This window comes from Dermacentor variabilis, chromosome 3 (assembly GCF_050947875.1).
Source record: "Dermacentor variabilis isolate Ectoservices chromosome 3, ASM5094787v1, whole genome shotgun sequence".
Taxonomy (NCBI): domain Eukaryota; kingdom Metazoa; phylum Arthropoda; class Arachnida; order Ixodida; family Ixodidae; genus Dermacentor; species Dermacentor variabilis.
The window spans coordinates 58,568,606-58,592,741 of record NC_134570.1 but is presented as its reverse complement, the minus strand read 5'-3'; the positions used below and the strand labels follow the sequence as shown (position 1 = coordinate 58,592,741).

Genomic DNA, 24,136 nt, shown 5'->3' with positions numbered 1-24,136 from the left:
CGAAGCCTAATTCGGCAAGGCTTGGGAAGGGGCTAGGTGGTCTTTCAGAAAAGATTCATGACGCAGGAGTGGCGCGAAGCATTATGCACTTTTACTCCCCTTTCCCTGTACCCTCGACGACGCTGCGCCGCGCTCCCACAAAGGGCTGCAGAAGTAAGCGTCTTTGCTCCTCTCGATCGTCGTATCTAAGCGCGGGAAGAAAATGTGTGGTGAGAAGAAAGGAAGCGGCGAACGAAGTCGCTGGATTGTTTCTTTGCTCCAGCCGCGCGCCTATCCCCTTACCGTACTTTGGTGCTTTGCGCTGGTTCAACGTCATAAACTTCGGCCAAATCGCCCGAATCGCTGTCAATATTCCGTAACGAGGCCGCTTGTCCGTGCTTCTCCTGTCACCCCCGTTTTCCACTTGCTTTTCAATCCATTTGTTCAGGCTACGGGACTAGGCGTCGGTCAGTCAGTGCAAGATTTTGCTGAGTGCTGAGGAAAGGGAGGCTGCGCTGACACCGAGGCACCCTAGGATAGGAGGGCTCGCCCCCTGTCCGGGACTTATCGTTCCGTCAAGAGCCCGTTTAGTTTCCGTCGCGCTCAGGCCTATCAGAGGCGGACAACAGAGGAGCCCTTTTCCGTTCTCACCAATGCACGTGCGCGTGCGTTTCGATCTAACTACGTGGGCTACATAAACGTCTTTTATTACTGCGATAGATCTTCGGTCGCAGCTCGGCGCTTGAATTTGCTGGTTTCTCTGTTCGTACGTGTGACTACAAGTGCTTAGTCAAACTTGTACTCCCACCTAGTCGGTTGATCTCGGTCCATACTTAGATGAAGGACCGTAGCGTTAACGCAATGGACACAGCACAGGTGACGGGAGTTGATACGAGGAGACCGAGAGGAACACAGTCGCCTTCCTATCACCTGCCACCTCTATTGTGTCCGTACTATTAAAGTGCGCTGCTTCTACAACGACGATGACCAGCCAACTAGCGTACTAGCGTGGGTCGGCGTACTCATACTCACGCTCATTCCACAGTTGTAAAGGGCGCTCTGCCTCGTGCACGCTGTCCTTTCGCCTTCTTTCTTCCTTCCTTCCTTCCTTCCTTACTAGGAATTGCGCACTTTTTTAAACAACGTTTCACCAAGCAGCCCGAGCATCCAGCGTTTCTTTCATTTTACTGTCTTGAGTGTAAGCATGTTTGAGTAAGGGAGCGACTTCGCACGAGCATGAACGTGAGTGAGTGCTGATGAACGTGAGTATATAAACATACAGGAGGGTGCACGTGAGAGTGTGATTATAAGTGAGTGCGAACGGGATTGAACGCGTGGGTAACGGTGAGTATGAGCGCGAGTGAGTTCATATACTCTGAAAAATAAAAATAAAAAGAGAATATTGGTGAGTGGGTGCTAGACGAGTGCCCACCTAGCTTAGCCAACCTATATCCACCAATATCTGCCTTACTCCTTTATTCTGTGTCTCTCTCTTTCTCTTCTTGGGCCCATCTGCTCTTTTCTGATTGACGAACGCGACCGGTGGCTTTCACCACACTGCGAAATGTTGCTGAAGCGCAGTATACGAGGTGGAGCGGGAAAAAAAGAAAGAGAGAAACAGATGAAGGATATCGGAAGAGGCGCAGAGGGCACGAGTTGAGTACAGCTGAGCTGTCGTGATCGTCGGCGATAATGAGTCGAGACGGAAGAAAGGGGAGGCTCGAGTCAGCCTTTTCTTTACCTTTCTTTTCTTTTCTGGCGAGGGGGGGGGGGGCAGGCAGGGATTATTCTGAAAAGCCATTTAGTGCTCCCCGCCGACGCCACCGTCGCAGCTCTCGGAGGCACGCACTGCGCATGCACGCGCTCTTCAGAGCCGAACGAAAGAGCGGCGCCCGGCGAACGATCGAGGATGGAGAACGTGCGGATTGGCTTCAGAGACGGAGTAGACAGAGCGAAAGGAAAGGGAGCTACTCCGCTGTTCTTAACAGCGCCCCTCTTGGTGGCATGTTTCGGAGAGGACAAGGATCGACGTCCATTATCAGAGTGTGTGTTGGTAACCCAAGCATGCGGTCTCGCTTTCGGGAGGGGGGGCTTTGGAGGCACGGGCGACGAACCGGGAGAGCCTGCTGGGAGATCGTATCGCCTTAATGATCGCGGGCCGGTTTGTTAGTCTTCGACCATCGTACGAGAAACGGGCAGTGGAAAAAGAAAAGACGAGTATGTGACAATAAAAAAAAAAAACAGTGTGAAACTGTATTGTGCTCGGGGATGCCTTACTGCGAAGGCCGGTGTTAACGCGCTTCATTAATTACTTCATAAGGCCCTTAGTGTCTAAAAGCAGCATCGTAGTTGAAGTCTGGAGCTAGAGGCTATCAATGCGTTTCACTGCAGATATAAAGCATTTCTCGAAACTGGTACAAGGGTCGAAAGTTGTAGCAAAACGTGGCCCTTAGAGTATAGGCTGACTCTAATTCTGTTATTCGAACTTTCCTCTAGAGTCAATAATACAACGAGAATTGTCGTTTTTTCCTTAGTAACTATAGGTAACTCTACTGGCGATTATCGCCCAAGTTTAAATGTCCACCATTGTTATTGAAGCTTGTTCAGCGAGAATTGTCATTTTATACCGAGTCCTCTACTATTCAATACTGTAATAGTTTCGTCGAAGAAGCACGCATCATATAAGCAACAACATTGACAGTGTGGAACAAGAGCACGAGAACTCCGCGGGATGCGTACCAAACTGCTCACCATTAGCTGTACACCTGCATCAAAAACCGGTTCCGCGTAGATATCAACAATCGTACAATAACATGCGAAAGTCAACCGAGAGCACGGCGGATGAATTGCACTGGATCCCAGTTCACCAAAGGATTCCATACAACTCGAGAGTCCCTCCACCTCACCAGAGAGGCAGCGCACCGCAAGCAGACAGGCCCAGTCGAAAACGTACCGGAGGCACACTACGCGTACGCCTACGTACCTACGCGTACGCTATGTCTACGCGTACGCCGAAGGCTGCTCCGAGGGCCCCGCCGCACTAAATTCGCTGCTGAAGTTTATTTACTAGCAACGCCGTAACAAGCACTGAACCTAGAAAACGCAGACGCAACTGGGGATTACTAAAGATGCCCCACACCCGAATACACTAACGTGGCCCGAAAACAGGACAGGACCAAATGCCCACGACGAGAAAATAACTTACCTTACGTGGGACGAATACTTCTTCCGGGGCTGCTAATGCATTAGCGACAGGACACAAGCTACCATGAACAATCTCTGTCCCTCCGCTCTGAGCTTATGCGGAGTGGGTAAACACAACGCAAAAGCCAAAAGAAACGCACGTCTGTAGAACACAGAGTGAAAGGGACAACCTGCACAACGTTTCACGATACCCCCGATAAACGCAACTCATCTGATGTGAACATGTAGTCTTCCTTCACGAAACACATCAGCGACGTCTTTGAAGAGGACTTGTCACCTACGACGGAGACCGCTTCTAATAGGTCGAATATAACGACTACTGAGATAAACTCACTCTGAGCTCTGTATGGTCATGCTTGTAAGCACAACTCATTTACTTTGTTGTTGTTGTTGTTGTTGTTGTTGGCGTTGAGAGAGTGCGTGTTTGCGAGAAAAGTTCATGCGTCTTGTGGATTTTCGTAGGACTGACAATCCATGTTCAGTGTCGACGAGATGCAAGTCGTCGGTTGATTCGCTCTCGCACTGCCATGTGCGTTCCCTCCTGATTAGCTCAGATGGTGGAGTTCAAATCCCGGACCTACGACAAAGTTTTCTTCAACTGCGAAGCTTTGCGTCTAAATATTCGTACGCGTTTACATCGTAACCTAACTCTGCGCTCGCGCATATGGTGATTTTCTTCCCTTTCCTAAAAACTTCCACTAAGCTGTGGATTACCGTAGAAGCGACTTGACATAAAGGCCACAGTTCGTTCAAGTACGCTGTTAGAAATAAGGGAGCAAAAGTGTGGTGATCATATGTCCCAAGTCTGTGGCCAAAACATGTTCTGCAGCATTTGAGCCACTAATCACTCCTTTTATTTGCTCCTTCTCTGACAGGCTATGAGTTTTACCGGGGCCTCATAAGACGCGTTTCCTTTGCTTGTGTACAGAACCATGTGCTACGGAGGTACATGGCTAAATATTATTGAGATTTCCAGACATATACAGAGAAAACTAGGCTTTCTACTGCATTAAAAAAAAACTTTGTTTTGTGTCAGTATCGTCCATACAAAGAAAGTAATACGCGTAACCAAATAGAACATGGAATCTCTCGTGGCATTACAGACCATTCTTCAATGCACTGACACACAATGCAATGGCTCCAATTAGTGCCCTAAAGCAAAAAAAAAATTATTGAAACATGGTTAAATATTCATTATGTATTTCGATTTCCCTTGTCTATATGTCTATCACTTATAGTAATGCAACTCCAGAAGTAAAATCATAGTAGTTATTATATATCTGGTAAAATTAGGATACAGCCCCATCCAACGCCCCCCCCCCCTCCCCACCCATATGAAATAAAACATAGAAACGTGCCTACCTTGAGCTCTGTCTTGGATTCGGTGATGTCAGAGGCTGGGTCCTTGGTCCGGACCAGCCTCGCGACCAAGGTGAGAAAGCTGGGCTTGCTGAAGGTAAACATGTTTAGCTGAGGAGCCTGCAAGCGAGAAAAAAAGAGAAAGAAATGTGGTTACGTATAGCACAACGTCGTTACAACGCACATTGATTTATAACAAAGCCAACACTAAGTAAAGGCCAAGTCTAACGCTAGGTCTTAGAGATGCATGAAACCAAGACACTTAACATTTGACGTGGTGCCGTTTACATCGCGGCAAGGATCTTCCTTGCCAGTACAGGGCAAATTTGTACTCCACGGCACGGCACAGCTACGTGTGTAAGGATCATAGGACAAACATTTACACGTCCGTCTACTACCTTCCCAACGTTGACGTTCGTGGTCCGGAAAGACATGCAGGCCCAACGCAACGCTGGAATCTAAGTGACACGAAGCTTGTTTGAGTTCGCGAGGTAGCAGGAAAAGCGGGTGGCGTGAGCACAGCCTTGTCGCCTTCGGCCCTAAAGTTAATAATGCATAATTTCAATATAATAACCAGTGCCTTCTCAGTGACATGGTCTCCTTTTTTCATCGTTGCTCACGCGGATTAATTAGTGCTCTTTGAAACGTCTGACTTGTGACTGCGGCCACGGAAGGAACAAGAACCTGTAATCATTCTAGTGGCCTGTTCTTCGAGGCGCATTGAAGAGAAATGAGGACGAAGCTGACGTACCATATCGTCTTGAGAGACATGGCAATCACAGCAGTGATCGATCTTCGTCGAGTACATTGAAAATACAGGTCTTCCTATGTCATAAAAAATTACAGCGAATAAGCACCCGTCTTGAAGTGAGCTTCCTTTATGCCCCTACATCACGCAATCGAGAATTTTTGTATAAAAATCTAATATGAAGCGTTAGTGGTGGCAGGTTGTTGAATAATGAGATTGACGTGCCATCAGTTGCATATCATGGAGTCTTTCTTTTCTTTTTTACCTGAGTTGCCACACGGCGCAACGTCGGAATGAAATTACATGCAAGCGTGGAGACCCGTTTCATGCAGAAACTGTAGCAGCGACTTAAGAAATGACGTGAGCCATCATTCACGCTCTTCAAGGTGGTCACGTTTAACCTCATTACTCCTAAGTCACTTTCGTGAACTGTCTTAGTCCCAGGGCAAGTCCAATGTAAATGGCGGACATGCGCTGATTTTACAACCGGGGTAGAAAAAGAAGATGATGATTAATATGAAGAAAGTGATCATGGGGATGAATACACGGATAACGATGATGACGACTACGATTGTCGTAGCCAAGTGCTTGATAGCTGTCAGTAGCTACTCTACCCGAAATAATCATTTTTTTATTCACGCAACAAATGACGCTGTATCGAAGCCAAGAAAATATTTCTTGGCACCATTTCCAATACCGCACATTATAACAAATCAACTCAGTTAAGGTCTAGCACTAAAAACACTCTGTTGTCTAAAAGAACTACACCGAAAACAACAGAACTTTCACACTATATCTGGTGCACACTTCAAGGCTCTGACGGCTCAGCAATAAACCAAGAAGGATCCGCGCCAAGCTACACAGAGACCGAACAGTTTCTTGTTAGTTTTTTGTTTTTTCCGGCGTGGCCAGTGAACGAACTTGCGGGCGTGCTGACATCACCGAGTCCGCGCACGGTCGGGGCATTGTTGCCTCGCGGCCGGCACCGCCACCTCTGGGCCATTGAAAATCACCCAAGCCAGAGAGAGAAGAGGTGCACGTGCGCGGCATGCGGGAGGGGCGACGCGGTGCATGCCTGATCATCGGGCTCATTAGCAAAGGGAGAAGGAGGGGGGGGGGGGGCGCCCGCGACACCGCGGCGAACCGCATTGCACACAGACACTACCCCGGGGGGATGCTCATGCGCACTGTGTACGGCCCGGACGTTCCGACTCCTTTTCGTCTTGCTTTCTCTCGTTTTATGTCGCGTTGCGTTCCAAGTCACGCGCGCCCGGCATGCACGGCTATCCAGCTCTCGGCTGCCGCTTGCACGCACCAGACCAACACGGCCGGCTCGCTGCCTGCCCGTTCTGCGAGCAATGCACCGCGGACAGGACGCAACGTAACGACAATGAAAGAAAAACGAGATTTAAAAAAAAGAAAACACTTCTTCGTGATGGATGTTTCCGGCGTTGGGTTCCATTTGAGGAGAAACAAAGCGAGAACTGATCAGGTGCGGAACCTGATAGCAGCTTGAGAGGGAGAGAGGGGGGGGGAGAACATCTTTATCGCCGTTCCAAGGTCCTCGTGTCAATCGTTGTCATCGCGTCGACGTCGTACAGTTGACGTCGCGCCTTCGCGGTTCTTCCGTCGTCGCCATTCTGTCGCGTGATTTCAAGCGCGGCCAGCTCATTAAAAATTAAATTATGGGGCTTTACGTGCCAAAACCACTTTCTGATTATGAGGCCCGCCGTAGTGGAGGACTCCGGAAATTTTGACCACGCACCTGGGGTTCTTTAACGCGCACCTAAATCTAAGTACACGGGCGTTTTCGCATTTCGAGTCACCTCATTGCCGTCACGCCTCAATTGCGACGACGCCGTCTTCGTCATTGGCTCGTGGTCGTCCCGTTGTATAGTCAGGGCGTCGTCGTCAAGCGGTCGCCCTACATTCGTCATTCCGGCTTCATTATTCTAGCATCGTCATCCCGTTGTCGTCATGCCGTCATCGTCACTCCAGCGTTGTCATCCCATTGTCGTCGTTCCATTCTCGACATGCTGTCGTTGCCATGCTATCGTCGTCACTGCGCCGTTGTCATGCCGTCGCGGTTGTTTCATCCTCATTGTGCGTGGGGTGAGCACGATCAAGCGCCGCAAGTATGTTGACCAAGACGTTTCGCGGTGAAATTATGTCCAGAATAGTTGTTTGCTCTATACGTACAAATGGTCGCTAAACGAGATCAGTTTTCTTCGCAAGCGCCAATGAAAGCTTAGCTTATCACCGATTCCATCAAATGCGTGGGATCTGTCGATTTCTACACAAAGCATTATTCGCCGAGTGCGGCCACATTTTTGCAGGCGGGAGGGTGGGGAGGTATATTGCTGTCTACGTGGGCCGATTCCAGTGATATTGGAGCATACGTCGCTGTGCTCGTGGGCCGACCTCAGTGATAGTGCAGTCTCAAATTATATGCCATAGGGACGACTGGGTATGCGCACTGGGCATTTGCACTGGGTATGTGCACAGAGTACGTGCCTCTGAGGCCACTAGGTAACTGGCACTGGGTTATAGTTTGCTTTCAATCTTAGATATTACCATTACAAACATTCTGTCTTACTTATTATAGATATAGTACACACTAGAGCATATAATCCCTACGTAGCCGTTCAATTCACAGCAGTTACATCATTCATACAATCGTCCTCTACAAAGAATGAATGCTTCGCATTACGTAGACGTCAACTATTGTTAAGTCTACCCTTTTTTTCTTCACATTCAACCTTCGCACGCACAATGATGAACACTGCTTCCTTTTTCAATTCTTCGGTGGCTCTCTTTCTTTCAGTAACCGGTACACCGCCATGGCGACGGAGTACATTACTAAACCTATTGTTCGCTAGCGGAACGTGACGAGAACAACACCTTCATAACAGTCCGGTAACACATGCTTTTACAAGGAGGTCACGCATGACGCGATGAGTCGGGCTGTGAGGCATGCACGTATGCCACGAGAAGCGTGACGGCAGGCAAGCAATCCCGAGAGCTTTAAAGGTATGATGTAGAAGAGGAGCGCGTGCATGAAGCAAGCTACAAAAAGAAAGAAAGAAAGAAAAAAAGAAACAAAGAATGAATGAATGAATGAATGAATGAATGAATGAATGAATGAATGAATGAATGAATGAATGAATGAATGAATGAATGAATGACGTTTAGTATATAATACGTTTAGTATATAAGAATACATCTAGAAGAGCATCATCTACATACGGCATGCTTCATTTGGTTGAAAACACAGGTGTCTGCAAACACTTTATCACCGCTTTTGCGCAAGCAATAATAAATGGTTAAATGATTGAAGGGTGATAACACGAGGATACGGATGCTTTATATATTTACGCCTAAACGGGCTTGTGTAGACTGCTTCGATGTTATATGACTTTCTGGGCTAATGGTCTACGAGCACCGGCCCCGAAACAAATCTGGCATTAGTCGCGTTCTCCGGCATTAGTCGCCATTAGTCGGCATAAGTCGTATTCCGGCATAAGGTATTCAGAACTCCGCCATTAGTCGTATTCCTCCTTCCAAAATATCCGTTCTACCTCTCCTGCGCCCACGACGTCACCCTAACCACTCACTGCCGTTCAGGTAGCAGCCTCTGCTGCTAAGCAGTCTCAATGCGGCCAGTATAGTTACCCTTCCTTCCTAGTTCTAATTTCCTTAATAATAAACAGCAAGTTACTACATCTAGTACTCTCTGCTGCACTTCGAAAGATACAGACGCTGCTACAGCGATTACTGTATGCAAGTTGTAGACAAATGCAAATAGGACATTCCAAAATCAAGGGAGTTACACTAGCGAAATATTAGAATCGAATCGAATACTAACATTCAGGCAAAACTATTTTCGAGTATGGAATATCTTTTTTTGCTTCCAAAAAGTCAAACATAGCAAAGGTTATGCGACTTCTTGGTAAAACAAATAAGACAGAAGAAGTAGGCTCTTTAACGTTATTTGATACTGTGATACCGTACACCAGTGGCCATCTGGACAACTGAAGAGTGTAGAAGTAGAAACAACTTATGGTGATCGTGTCTGGCGCCCCATAACAAATAAGCAATTGAAACATAGACAGGTTGTCCGAGTAATAAATAAGTCTGCCTAAAGTTAGAACCCCTTATTGAATCACTAGAAATTATTGAGCAGAATTTAGCTTATGAGCTAGTGCCCATCTGCCGCAAGCAACCGGGACTCCAATATCCAGCAGAATCTTCCTGGTCACCACTTGCAACTGTATTTCTCCCTGTGTGCTCTAATAAGTGTCGTCATCCTCGTGTATTCGAAATGAAACGAATACTCGATAACATCGTACAGCGAATTCTTGAATCGAATGCGAATAAAAGAGCAATGACTATTGCATTTGCTCTCACAAATTTTTAAGTATTCGCGCACACCTACTCAAAATATGGGTAGTGAAATGAAAGGAGTATACAGGGCCGTTTCAGCAAGGACAGCTTTCCAAGCAGAAGGCAATCCGCGCAAGTATAAGAGATGCTATCTGCCCATATGTCTCAGCGGACATGGCATCACGTGTTACGTAATCCCAGGTAACGGGTGCGAATCCCGGCCACGGCGGCCGTGCTACGAACGGCTGAGGAATGCGAAAACGCTCGTACAGTGCACAGTGTTTTGTGCGCGCGTCAAAACCTGCTCGTAGTTCAGTGTCGGCGCTTCTCCACTCTAAAAAACAGAGAGCACCGGGAATGGCCTTTGAGGGAGTATCTGCTTGTCCATATTTAACTCCCTTTTCCAAAGTATATCAACCCTTTTTGAGGTAAGCACACACGATGCCACGACCATGAGAGGCGACGGGGATGAGGTCAGCACACGCGATGCCACGACCATGATAGGCGACGGGGATGAGGTCAGCACACGCGATGCCACGACCATGAGAGGCGAAGGGGATGAGGTCGCTCGTGGGCTCCGGCTCAGGCGGTAGGGTGAATGACCTCTCACCACGTGGTGTCAGACGCCAACCCTAACAGTTCTCAATAACAGTGGACTGCACCGTACGCAGTACAGGCGTCGTAACGGTGCAGCACAACGTAGACGTACGCAGTGAAACCGGTCGATGCCCGAGATGAAATTATGACGTGGTATGCGTTCCACGTGCTTCCCGCTTTATCCCACAACAACAACAACAACAAAAGGAAAACGGACAGACCTGGCTCGTCTGCTTCCGGATCTCGACGTAACGGCTTCGCGAGACGTGTCAGAAGAGGAGGAGGAGGAGAGAAAAGGAAGTAAAGACGAATGCTAAGGCGACTCGCCTCTGCTATTGCGCAGTCACGCCTGCTGACGCTTGCGCGAAGCGCGTGAATCCACTAAATCAAGAGCACGACTCGGAAGAGCGCGTGCGAGCCTGTGGCTGCCATTACGGGCAAGGAGCACCTCGGCCATCGCGAGTTTCATGTGTTTGTAAACGGGTGGGTGCGCGTGCGTGTGTGAAGCGTGGGTTTGTTGGGTAACGAAATGCCGAATGCGTCGTACGTGGTAACGCCTGCGCAGAGGCGAGTCCCCTTGGGCAGACTCTTCCAGCTCGTTCGTAAATGTCACCGCTGAGAAATTTTGCTCGTAACTTTGCGCGTATATACCGTATATGTGTAAGCGAGCAAGCAAACAAACACACAAACAAAACTGAGAACGGAGTTTTCAGTTGCGAAAGCGAAATACGTGCTCCTGCTAGAGCTCAGGGCGGTGCCAATTGAGAGAAAGCGACAAACTCAAGCACCTTCCAGTGAGATAAAAAATGGAAAAAAAGGAAGACAAAAAAATTAGAAGCCGTGCGCCGCGGTAAAATGAGATAACCATGGAAGAACCCCAGAGTCCTGCGCGCTTCCCAGAAAACGGCCTCCGAGATCTGGGGGCGCGCGTCGCACGATTTCGAAGGCTATGCTCATAGCTTACAGTTTGCCAGAAGCTGTGAGCATTTGGGCTTAGTTTGAGCAGGAATGCTGGTTTGTAGATGAATGTGCTCAACGCCACGACCCTGTAGCTTCAAACGACCCTGTGACGTGGACCGTAAAACGCGTGCGTTGAATACAGGACCCAACTCCTGTGTTTTTCGTCCTCCCACCGTACTGTTGCCTGCACTGTTGTCTCAGAAAACGTTAGTAGAGAGGTTTAGATTAGGGGACGCAAGAACTAGGGGCCACGGTACTGCGCGTGCGCAGACCCTGACCTAGGTGTATGCGCATGCGTAGTACGGTGGCCCCTAGTTCTTGCGTAAGCAAGCCGCTTGCAATATATATATATATATATATATAACACATGACCGGGGTAGTTGGAGAAGTATGGGAGAGGCCTTTGCCCTGCAGTGGGCGTAACTAGGCTGATGATGATGATATATATAACTCTCCAGTATTCGCTTTGGTGACTCAAACGGGCCTCAGCGCGAGCCGCTATAAGAGCGCTGCTATGTTACCTAGAAGATATCAGATTGTGCGACAAACTGTGACTATGCGACACCGTGCAACGCGCAAAGTACGTCAGTGGGACATTGACACCGTTACATGGCTATTCGGCGGCTTTACAGATTGTGTGACAGCGTCCATACAGTGAGTTTGATTTTGCTCATTCGTACTTTATTTTTCTCGCACCTTTCGTACCTCCATTTCTCCAGTACAGGGTAGCCAACTAAAGATGCCCTCCGGTTAATTTCCCTGTCTTTATTTTGCTTTTATCGCTCGCTATCGCTCTCTACGATAATTTTGAGGTTGAAATGACGCTAGTGTGACGTAAGGCGTACATATGGTGACATCTCATTGGTTAACTCAACTTCGAGGGTGGCGCTCGCATCGACACCCTTTGGTACGTGAGTGAAACCATACGGTAATACCGCTTAGGAAAGCATTGCACAATTTAGAAACGAGGCTCTCGTCTGAAATGTCATCTTGCGAAGTACACGTACCCGGCCGTCCTCGGCTTTCATAACCATCCTGGCCGCATCCATCCTGGCCGCGTGTATAGAATTCCGAGCGAAATTTAGCGCCTGTTGCGTAACCTGTCTGCGTGCGTCACTACAGCATATGGTGCAAAAAAAAAAAAAACTCACAGAAAGAAAAGCTAAGGTGCTCGCGTAAAAGGGCTGCGCAGGACTGCGCAGCAGCGTTTTTTTTTTTTTTCAACAAATACGAACGAGCCTCCACGGCAGATGACGTCATCACCGACGCAGCGAGGCCGCGACATCCGAAGACGAGGAATGGCGAACGAGAAAGAAAGTGGTGTTCGCGAAAGTGTAAAGTACGCGTCCCTCGGGGGCAACCTTTGACGATCGCACCGCCTCTTCTCCAGGGGAAATAGGAACACGTGAGAGGCGTGAGACGACCAACTATACGTATAGAACCGCCTACACAGTTTACATTCCTCGGGGCCTTCGCTTGCCGCTCTACAGATGGTTCATCGTGAAGCCCACTTTACCATCTCCGACCGATGCGGCGCTTGGGGCGGATTGATCCATGTAGGCTCGATAGAGAAATTCAACGAACGCTTTGCGCAACGCTGCCTCCTAGCGGTTGGTATCGCTCTCGATGATTCGGCGTGAATTGCTAGCATTTTGCTCGTTACTACCGCAAGCCTGCAAACAGTCGCACCGCTGTAATTGCAAGAAGAAAAGAAATCATGAAGAAATAACTCGTCTATTTGCAGTTAAACTGGTCGCAAAGCAAGCATAAAAGTACAAGTTCTGGTTCCCACCTCGCCTCGCCTCGCCTCCCAGTCTACAACGCCTCGCCCACCACTGTGCTGCCCACACACGGTGCCGCATGGCACGGCGCCCACGCATTTGCACCTCGCCACTCGACACCGCTTACAGTCCCCGTGTTCCCTTTATTTATCTTTTCTTCCTGCCCTTTCTCTCTCACATTCCTTTCCGCACGATCTCCCGTTTTCCCTCACAGAGCCGCGCGCGCCTCCTCCCCAACCCGACCTCCTTTCCACCACTCCTCTCCTCCGACCTCAGCGTTCATTCCGCTCAATCCCGACGCTGGCGCTGACGGCGGCGGCGGTGAACTGGTCCTCGTCGCCGCGTTTTACCGCAAGGTCCATTGTGCGCAACCGACAGCGCGAAATTGGACGGACGGACGGAGCGAAGGCAAGAAGAGGGTGGGCGGCAATGCGAGTGAATAGCGCAGCGCCAACGGCGTCGTCTCGCCTCGCTTTCTTGAATAGGACGCGTCGCTCGCTAGACGCGCATCCGAGCGCTTCAGAAACTCGAGAGTCTGTCCCGGCCGCGTCGAATAAATACGACACTAATACTCTTCGCCATAAGCGCCACACCCCCCAGTGTGCCACAAAAGGTCCGGGCAGCTTCTCGCGACTGGCCCGAGTCCAATCCCACGGACGGCCGCGTGCCACACGCACCAAGGTCCGGCGTTGACCGTCGCCGGAAGCGTGTATAAGCTAGCTGTTCCCTCTACGCTCTCGGTTTGGAGACCCAGTCACGTTGTGTACGCAAGGAGAGGGGAGGGCGGGGGGGAGGGAAGGGGGGACTCGCCGAAAGTGCCGGCAGCACGGAGGAACAAGCTGGCCACCACATTGACTTAACGAGGACGAACGAGGTGGGCTGCTGTGTCTGTCAGTCTGGTGTGCCTGACTTCATCAAGGGAGGACCCCCTCCCCCCTTCTAGAGAGAAGCCTGCTGGCTGCAAGTGCTTTGTTCGTCTCTGTCCCGCACTTCTAAACATACAAACACATTCACCTGCACTTGCTTTCGCCGACCAATACCGCCGGCAAAGAGCTCGGTGTATAGAATCGGTGGGAGGAAGAAAATGGGGAGTGGTGCGGGGCGAGGGGGAGGGCTCAGTGTGAGAACAGCGTTCCCTCATAATTACTCTCAGAAGTACTGAGACAGCAATTATAAATATCGGTATAGTTTGCTTTGCTGCACAACCTGCGCGCTCAGTCATTTATGTGGCAAGTTTTTAAAGCGAATCTTTCAATGGCCTCTTTCCCAGGATTTGGCGTTCGTCGGATCGTTTTCTCTTATGTATATAGTAGGGGGCATATATAGACAGCCTGGGCTACTGTGAATGCGCTAGCTGCTTTCTTGCTGAATAGACAATTTGGAGTACTGAGTATGTTTTCGAATAGACAACTGGCAGCTGGCTGCTGCATGACCTAGTAGACAACTTAAGTCGCTGGAAGGGATGATTGCGCACTTTTTTTTTTTTGTGCGGTTGTCCTTGTTTCAGCGGTGGGAGAAAAGTAATCTGAAGCAAAGTCGACAAGCTTGAGAACCGTCCTCTTAGAAAACAGAAATGTTTTGCCCTGGTCCCAGTTGACTTCAACCCGTGTTCCTCTGAAAGCGCTGGCGTTTTCATTTATTTAGAAGCATCGTTATATCGAGAAAAAGCTATAGTCGCTGTCAGGTGCATTCGCTGTTTGTGCTGACTGATTTTCCTCAGATCTCTTCTTTATTGATCGTATTTTCTACCTTTACTTATCTCATTCCCCGCCGCAGAGTAGCCCAGCGGACAGTTAATCTGGTTCACCTTTCTGCTCTTCATCTCTAATTTTAATATGACAAGCATTGATCGAGAACTTCACACACTTTTCGGTTTAACGTCCCGTTTCCAACCTTGTTCAAGCTAACTTGGGTAGCTGGGAATGTGCGGAGGGGCATATCTTATGGGGCATGCGCCTGAACAGACAAATTGAGAACAGGCAACTTGGGCCATTAGATACGTTCAGGTGGGCATGTGCCATTGGATAGGAGCCTGAATAGGCTACTGGGGCCACTGGGTATGCGCAAGGTGACATGTGACATTAGCACATGTGAGCATTCTTGGCCAATCCTCCAGAATGGGTATGTGCCACTTGGTAGGTGTCAGGATAAAGAAGAACGAGAGGCAAGAAGTGAACAAGTCGGCAAGAGAAAATTGAAGAAGCCAGCTGCAGAGAAGGGATAAAGCCGGCGTCAAAAGCAGCTGAGGGCGGAGAAAGAAATGAAGTGAGCTGAATGGGAGCAGTGCGTGCATTGAGCGACGATCGCTAAACTACACAGAGAAGTCAAGGAGACGTCGGTTATAGAAAATTGAAGAGGTCGGGCTACGCAGAAGCAGGGTGTCGAACCAAAAGTATTCCTGATTCGGTTTGGGTTCAGTCTTCTGCGTAATTTTCAGTTCGGTTCAGGTTCAACTGCGTATCAAAAAGATATAGCTCAACACTCGTTCTCTGACAATTTTCATGCGTTATACGAGGCCTGAAGTTTGTTCTGCCGGTATTTTTTGCAGTGAACTATGCCAGGCACGGTTGTTTACATTTCGCTGAAGTAGGAATCATGTCGCGCGTTACGTACAATAAGTGACTAATCTGCGCGCGTTAATTACAGTCTTTGCGGAAGATACCGTTCTCAAGCTTTTCAGAATGTCACACTGACGTTCTCCACAATGTTTCCCAGAGCCACAAGAGAACAGTATGTGTTGACGCCGAGTTCGAATTCGTTAGCACTGAAGGAGGAGCCAGTGTCTTAAGTGTAATGTGTTTCAAAATTTTAAAGGTTACCGGCTTAACCCGCACTGCAAATAACTACTGAACCTTCGTTTTATCGGTACTGTCGCGCATTGTGCGGCGTTTATAGTCGGTCTCCCCCGTGACCTCGTTGAACTGAGTGAGCTGTGTGTATATATTTGGTGAAAAAAGGGGTAACGTTATGGGTGATGTGGTAGGCAAAGCGAGTATCACGGCTATTGCAATAAATTACGTATTCAAGTGCCCGCGGAGCGTCATAGAAAGGTCACAGTTTAGCCCACTGCCAGCAAAATTACGACGACCACCGGGAACAAACTTAGCGAAAAAAAAATGGGCCAACCACTATTGCAGAACAGCAAGGCATGTTAAGTACACGCGTATCAGATAAAGTTTTTGCAGATATTTTTAAAGTGGTGCTCGAACATGTCATACGACCGTTATCAGCGATGTATCTTAATGTCGCGAGCGCATTCTACTCCACACTAAGTTTATACAGGGTGTTTCAGTGAGCACTTTCCAAAATCTTTAAAAGTTGTCTGTGGCAGACATAACAATTCTAGTTTATGAGCCGGCTTACTCGAAGCGGCGGACACTACTACTACTACACTACTACTAGTGGACTTCACAAGGCAGATCCACTTGTAACGAATTCTCAGGACGACACCAGTTTCGAGATATAAATTCTCGAACTTTGCGGAGAAATGCATTGGCGTTACAGTTACTTGTGTGCTTCCGTGCACGAAACGACGTTTTGTTAACAAATTAACTGGAAGGCCAATGCATTTCTCATCAAAGTTCGGGAATTTATATCTCGAAACTGGTGTCATATTGAAAATTCGTTCCAAGTGGATCCGCCTTGCCAACCCCACGGCTAGAATTTGTAAATTGCAATATGGGCCATAATGTAATTACTTAAAACTTAGTTAGTGAATTTTTATTAATTAGTCAATTTTGCATCTCAATTTTTTGTGCAAGTATTGCCCGCCCCTTCGAGTAGACCAGCTCATGAACTAGAATCGTGACATCTGCCACAGGTAACTTTTAAAGATTTCCGAAAGTGTTCGCTGAAACGTTTTGTATTTTCTGGCGATGGGCAGCATAATGAGTGCAGTTAGTAGCGAAATGTTCACGCTTCTGGCCTAATTAGGAGCGTTGAATATACGAGGGACGTTCCGAAAGTAAGTTCCGACATTTATTTTCACAAGGAAACTTTATTGCAAAAAAAAAAAACACGCTGGCATCATGAACTTGTGCACATTGCACTATTTTTCCATATAGTCGGCACCGAGATTGGGACATTTATCGTAGCGTGCAATCAGGTTGAAGAAACCACCTTGGTAAAACTCGGGTGCCCTGCGATGCAAGGAAATGTCGCGCAGCCTTCTCCACCCCAGCGTTGTTTTGGAAGTGACGTCGCTAGATTGCGGCTTTCATTGCAGAAAACAGGCGCCCACTCCCACTTGATAGCAGCACGCGCTTCCATTGGCGACCGCGTTATCAGCGCACGTCTGTCTGCCATCGTGATTTGTAGTACAATAGCCTCGGGCACTCTCTCTTCCTCGGCGTTCTGCGCATGCGTCGTTCCTCCTCCGCTGACGCTCCTCCCGTCGTTGAACAAGCAACGGATGTGGATTCTTATGGCGATTGCTTTTTCACTTGGTGTGCCTTCTTCTCCATCAAAAAAAGAAAAAAGACCGCACCAACTTTCGGAATGCCCCTCGTATATATCGAACCCCCCCTTTCTTGTTTCTCTCGATATTTTACTGTACGTCACACCATGCTTGCTGGGCTAACGAGCACTTTCGCCGAAGGGACAGCACAAGTGAAGTATACTTCATTTTTATGTTGACATAGACGCTTTTGTTAATTTCTTATGTTTACTATTTCGCACATCCTCGTCGTACTCTCTCTTCCCTTTCTATACTCGGGCCCTGTCCGTTCCTTTTCCCCTCACCTCCCCTCCCCCCAATTATACCGTTGACCATTGCTCGTGTGGGAGAAGATGTAGCGCGCTCTGCAGCAATTTTTCTTAGTTTCCTTTTCTTCCTATCATTTCAAATAATCAATCAATTACTACGACATCAAGCATACAGTCGGTTAAAAAAAAAAGGGAACGATTGTTTAATATGTGCAGGCAAAGTTAGAAGTGTGTTGGTTACTTGCGCCTTTAGCCATAAATTATGTATTCAAGCGCATTGGACAGTACGCTCTAAGTGTGTTCTACGAATGGCACAGAATTTGACCCGCTGCCTTGGAAGACCAATTGATTCCACGACAATAAAATTTCTCGGAATGGGATGGCACGCTATGACAAGTCTACATGCGAAGTCTTTAAACGTATACAAGCGCTCCGGAACTTCATGTCTGTTTTACGGAGGGTGCGAAATTTAGCCTGCTGCCCTGCGAGATCTATGTACGTTACCGAGATGAAATTTAGTGAAAATTTGGGGGGAAATATGGCCAATGTTTCTAAAGTAAAATGCGTGCGTATCAATTACTGCCTTTGTAAAAAAAAAATCCTTAACATCTGCTCGGAAGCGTAACATGCGGGCAAGGTTTCGAACGGGCTAGTCATATGCAGGCAACGCAATGGAACTGAAAGTGGACGAAAAAGCAAATTTCCGCAGGTGGGGAACGATCCCACGTCTTCTTGCGCGTGCGATGCTCACTTCTTTGCAAGCGTAATCCCACGCCTTCGCACGCGTAATGGTACAGGTACAGTAACCACGTACACGTATATATTGACGGATCGACTACATCGACCAGTTTTGCCGGTGTTGTGTTCATACCGACGAGAGGAATAACACTGCCATTCCAGACGCCACATGTAGCGAGGTCCGCGACTGCAGAAGTCACGGCTCTGCGCAGTGCTCTTCAATTTATTGAAGCAGAGAGTCCTGGTACATGGGCCGTGTTTTCCGACTCGAGACCGGCTTTACACAGCATGCAGTCAGTACTCCTACGTGGAGCTCACGAACAGCTAACGTACGACATTATCAACCTTCACGACGACGACAAACAAAAAGGCCAGGAAATTACCTTCCAGTGGCTACCCGACCACTGCGGGATCAGTGTAAACGACCAAGCAAACAAAGCTGCCCGAGGGGCACATCAAGAACAGCACAGCATACCCATTCCTCTTTCCAGGACGGACGCTGCAAGGTAGCTTCGTCACCTGGCACGCAAGCTCGCTTTAACACAGCGGAACACCCCAAATGTAAGCCGCACCAGGCTGCACGAACTGAATCCTTAGCTCCAACTCCGACCGCCACCCGGGCTTCCCCCTCGTGAGGCGTCGCTTCTATACAGGCTGTGGCTGGGCGTGGCGCTCACGAAGGCATGCGCTACTTTGACTGGAATGACCGACAGCGCTGCGAGTGCCGTCTGCGGCGACGAAGAGGACGTCGAGCATTTATTGTGACACTGTCATCGATTTAAGTCGGAAAGACAAACGTAATCTATCGCACTGCGACGCCTGGACGATCGGCCGTTGTCCACGCAGGTGCTACTTGAAGACCGCCCCCATCGCTCGTCGATCCGCAAAGCTGTGAAGGCGCTTTTCTCTTTCTTGAGCGCGACTGGCCAACGTGAACGCCTTTGACTTGCCCAGGCCCTCCGCGTGCGTGCGCAGGCTCACCGCGTCTTTTCTCCCCCCGCCCCTCCTCCCTCTACCTCGTCTGTCTATCCCCTCTTTCCCGTCCCCCACAGTAGGGTAGCTAACCAGACGCCCTTCTGGTTAACATCCCTGGCTTCTCTCTTTATTTCCTCCTCCTCCTCCTCCTCAACGCAGAAAATTCATTACAGGGCTCGGCACATGCGCTTAACAAAAGAGACAACAAAGAGATAAAAAAAATGGCTGTGGCTTAGCTAAGGTTAAGCCCAGGATGCGAAGCATACTAGCCTTTATTTTAGTTGTTGAACCACTGTTTAGCCTGGTGAACTGCTGTTGCTTGGCTATATTTGGTTCGGCTAGACGAAGAAACAACTCCTGCGTTACTCTGCTTCGCCTTCAAGAGTGGAACGCGACAGCGTTCCCGTCGACCCGCCAAGGGGTGTAAGACAATGGGCTACGGCGCAGCGACTACGCGCCCCGCATTGGACGCGGCAACGAAATGTGCGCCTGAGCAAGCGACGCACGCCTGAGCCTTAGAAACAGCTAGTTTCTAAGGCAACACCGCATTCACTAGAGGCGCTTTTGTACCGCTTTGAAGCATCGTACTCGTGGCTCAGTGGTAGCGTCTCCGTCTAACACTCCGGAGACCCTGGTTCGATTCCCACCCAGCCCATCTTGCAAGAGTTGAGCCAAAGCCACCTAGAAACAAGCGCAGCTGCTTACATACCGCCGCGACGCCGCGAGCGACGGCGCGAGTTGGAGCCCCGTTTCTCCTCTGTCGTGACGTCACGGTGTCACGTGGTCAGCCTTGAAGGCGACACCGCCGCGCCTGAGGAGCTGGGTTGAGCTCTAGTAATATGCTTCGCATAAAATATCAGGAAGCTTAGTGCAGAATTACTTGTAGACCCTGCCAGGCGGACGGCGCAATTTTCGATAAGTGGGATAAGTACGCCAAGTGCAATTAATCAAAATCCGTATTTAGCAAGCCGCACGTTATACGAGTCATTTATACGAGCCAGTGGAACGCTCCCAGCCTCCCCTAAGTCATCTTGCCACCGAATAGAACCGGTCCATTTAACTTTTAATCGCAGTGCAGCGCCGTTGACTGCTGGCGACGGCAGACCTCCATATGTGATTGATAAGTGGAAGGAAGAAACTGGTTTAAGACCAGAGACTCGGGGAAACGTTACTTTGCAACGGCCGCTCGCGATTTGAGCAGCTGCCGCCCATCGTGGACACGGCGCTGCCGGGCCCCCAATTTTCTCGAAATCGAAAGCGTGGTGCGTTGCCACTGCTATTGCATCAAGCTGAGAAAAGTCGCATCTGAGAGAGAGCAAGATGATCGTTAATGAACGAGTTCTGGAGATTCGTCTCGCCGCATGCCCGGCGCGCTATACTCATGATGATAAATGTATATGTATGAGATGACGCAAACAAAGGCGCCGACCGCGCATAAGTTCACGCTTTCGTCAAAGGGCTTAGAGAGCTATTCCGCAGAAAAAAAAAGAAGAATATTAGCCATAGAAGCTGCCACGTTCAAGGTCCGACGCTTAACGCTTTGTGGAAACCTCGTCGGTGCAGCTTAGCAATATATAAGGGGCTACGAAAAAAAACGCAATGCAGAGCAACTCATTTACTCGAGGGCAAGGAAGGTTACAGAATGATTACCAAGACGAGGGGCAAACGTGGAAACTTCCTGGGACAGCACGCAGTCAGCTCGCGCAAGACAGTGGTAATTAATTATGGCTGGAAAGGGCCTCTGTCCTGTAGTGTAAATAAAATGCGCCAATGATGACGGTGATAATGACGACCACCATGATGACGATCGTGATCAAAGGAAAGAAAGTGATAAAACCGCACGAAACGTTCAAAGACGGCACGCAATCGAAACAGCCACAATTTCCGTCTTCGACACAACGAGAAAAACAAAGAAGAAAATCTCACAGGCCGTCGTCCTGCTTTATATTCAAGCGACTGAATATATTCCTTCTTTCTATTCAATGCGATAACATTAGGAGATGGTAACATTCGATAGTTATCTGTCGACATCGCTATCACTTCAGTTTGCTACCTTATGGTCGTTTGACATCATGTTCTACATACATCTTACTATCGGCGAGTCTACAACGTCACGTATAGTCAGCCGAGGAAAGAGAGCACACTGGCTTTAGCTCGGGTGCTCCTATCTAAATACATGTAAAAAGGGTAATTCATTTTTCTCGGCAACCACTGCACCAAATTTGCAGAGGTTTGTTCCATTTAAAAGATAAAATTTTAAGCCTACTGACTAGTGGTATCAAATTTTTGATTTAGGTCGCCAATCTTTTATTAAAGAGTGGCAAAAATCGAAAATTTTCAAGAAACGAAAGTAATAAGTTTACAACTCTGTAACTTGGCAACAGAAAATGATAGCACAATTCTGTCAATTGCATCTAACAGCACAAATAAAGTGGACAAAATTAATGTGTTACACATGCATATAAAAAAAATTTAATAACATGGAAATACAGCTTTTCCAGAACCCTTCTAACCAGCGTAACAAGTTCACGTGAGATGTAAAATGACATATCGTATTCTCCGCTTTGAATGATCCAATGGATGCCATTTACAGAACCGCGATATCTGTTCTTGATGCAGAGCTATGAATTTGTAAACTTCGTGATTCTATTTTTTTTTCTAACTGTCAAATATATTAAAATATTTTAAAAAAAAGTCAAGGCCTAAATCAAAATTGAGCTTGGAACTGTCACTAGAATTTAACTTTATCTCTCAAATGCAACACATTTCATTAAAATCGGTCCAGGAGTTGTTTTTGCGTTTTACATGTATTTTAATAGGACGCGTCAGAGTTGGGCCTGAGCTAAATCTTTGTGGGCCCAAGCTACAGCTTCCTGGTCCCAAGCTAAAGCTTCCTCTTAAGAGGAAGCTTTAGGTCGGGCCCAACTCCGACGCGGCCTATTTATATACATGTAAAACGCATAAACTTTTTTTTTATATAACCCTTCACAGATTTTAATGAAATTTGTTGTATTTGAGATAGAAAGTTAAATTGTAGTGACTGTTGGAAGCGGAATTTCGATTTAGGGCCTGAATTTTATGAAAAGGATTTTCAAATATTCGAAAGTTTAAAAAAATATAGACACACGAAGTATACAAATTGATAGCTCTGCATCAAAAACACATATCGCGGTACTGAAAACGGCATCCATTAGATCATTCAAGGAGGACAAATTCGATATGTCGTTTTACATCTCACGTGAATTTGTTACGTTGTTTACAAGGGTTGTACAAACACTGTATTTCCAAATCACTAATTTTTTTTTTATATTAAGTGTAACTTATCGATTTTGTCCGCTTTAGTAGATGCCATTCGCAGTATTGTGTTATCGTTTTTTTTTTGTTGTTGAGTTACAGAATTGTAAACGTGATAGATTCGTTTTTTTGAAAATTTTCGATTTTTGTCAATTTTTCATAAGAAATTGACAAACTAGCTCAAAGATTCGATACCAGCAGTGACTAGATTTTAGCTTTTCTTTTAAATGCAACAAATCTCGTCGACTTTTGTGCAGTGGTGGCCGAGAAAAACGAATTCTCCTTTTACATGTATTGAAACAGGAGCATCCGAGCTAAAGCTTCCTCTTAAGCACAATGCAGCTGTTTTGTTTCTATAATGCAACTTTTTTGATAGGACTCATTACGCACTGCCAGTGCCTATCATACCCACGCTAACCTACACGCACCTGAATCAACCACAAATATCGCTTTATTGAAACTTTGTCTGTATGCAGAGCAGTACTGGCGGACAGCATTGAGCAATCCGGTCTTCAAGCACCACAGTTGCGCAGTCTCCGTCGCTAGTCCTGTCACGTGCCTCTCTACGTCACAACACACCGCTGTTCCTGCTTGCCAGCCCCATTCTCACCCCACCAGTTGCACCACCGAGGGCACGGCCGGAGATCGAGTTTTCACCTTTCTAATGCTATCTAACTAAAACTGTAGTAAAAACATGTACCGCGAACTGGTATTACGGTAGGCCCACCCAATACTTTGATTGCACAACAATGGCCCAGTTCCGGGCACGTATACCTAATAGGTACTGACGGGCTAACTGGTGACATGTGCTTTTGGTGACGCAGCGTATTTGAAAAAAGAAACAAAGATGTTCGCGCAAACATGAATGGTGAGGACACGCACATGAGCTACGTGCGTCCTCATCATTCAGTTTTTGCATGAACGTCATTTTCTTTTGCTTTTATTCCGAGTGCGCCGCCTTCACCAGAAATCAGGGTACGTGTCCAAACAAGGAAGTTCTTACGCAAGAACTGTTCGTATAAGACCGCCTGCAAGCCAATCGCGACGTCATAGCATTAGCGAAGTCGACAGCGCAGAGGCAGTGAACCCTTTGCCAGGGACAGCAGGGAGAAACGAAAGGCTAGCCGTTAATTGGACCGCCGATCTGTACGACGATATCGCATTAGTAACGATATCAAGAAGCGAGACAAACAAACAAAAACGTTGAAGCGGAGTGACTAAGTGCAAGACCCTTCTTTACACGCACACGTACCCGCGTGGCGACGTGTCATTTCCATATCCGGACAACGACGAGAACAGCCAACAAATGTGAGACGGACCTGCACGGATCGAGGCTGCCTGCTTCGTTCGGGACGGGAGCGCACCGAGGGGACGGGACATATTTCACCGGAGAGTCGTCGGCAAGGAGGGGAAC

The 24,136-nt window shown here is 48.0% G+C and overlaps 1 protein-coding gene across 1 annotated transcript in view; it reads right to left on the bottom strand.

The window, feature by feature from the left end:
* The window catches only part of LOC142575707 (putative cationic amino acid transporter), a 164,895-nt gene that overhangs the window by 73,101 nt on the left and 67,658 nt on the right, over positions 1–24,136 (bottom strand). Inside the window, exon 2 of the mRNA XM_075685272.1 lies at positions 4,546–4,662. Within this exon, the coding sequence (XP_075541387.1) occupies positions 4,546–4,647 (102 nt within the window). The 5' untranslated portion in view covers positions 4,648–4,662. The remainder of the gene's footprint in view (positions 1–4,545; positions 4,663–24,136) is intronic.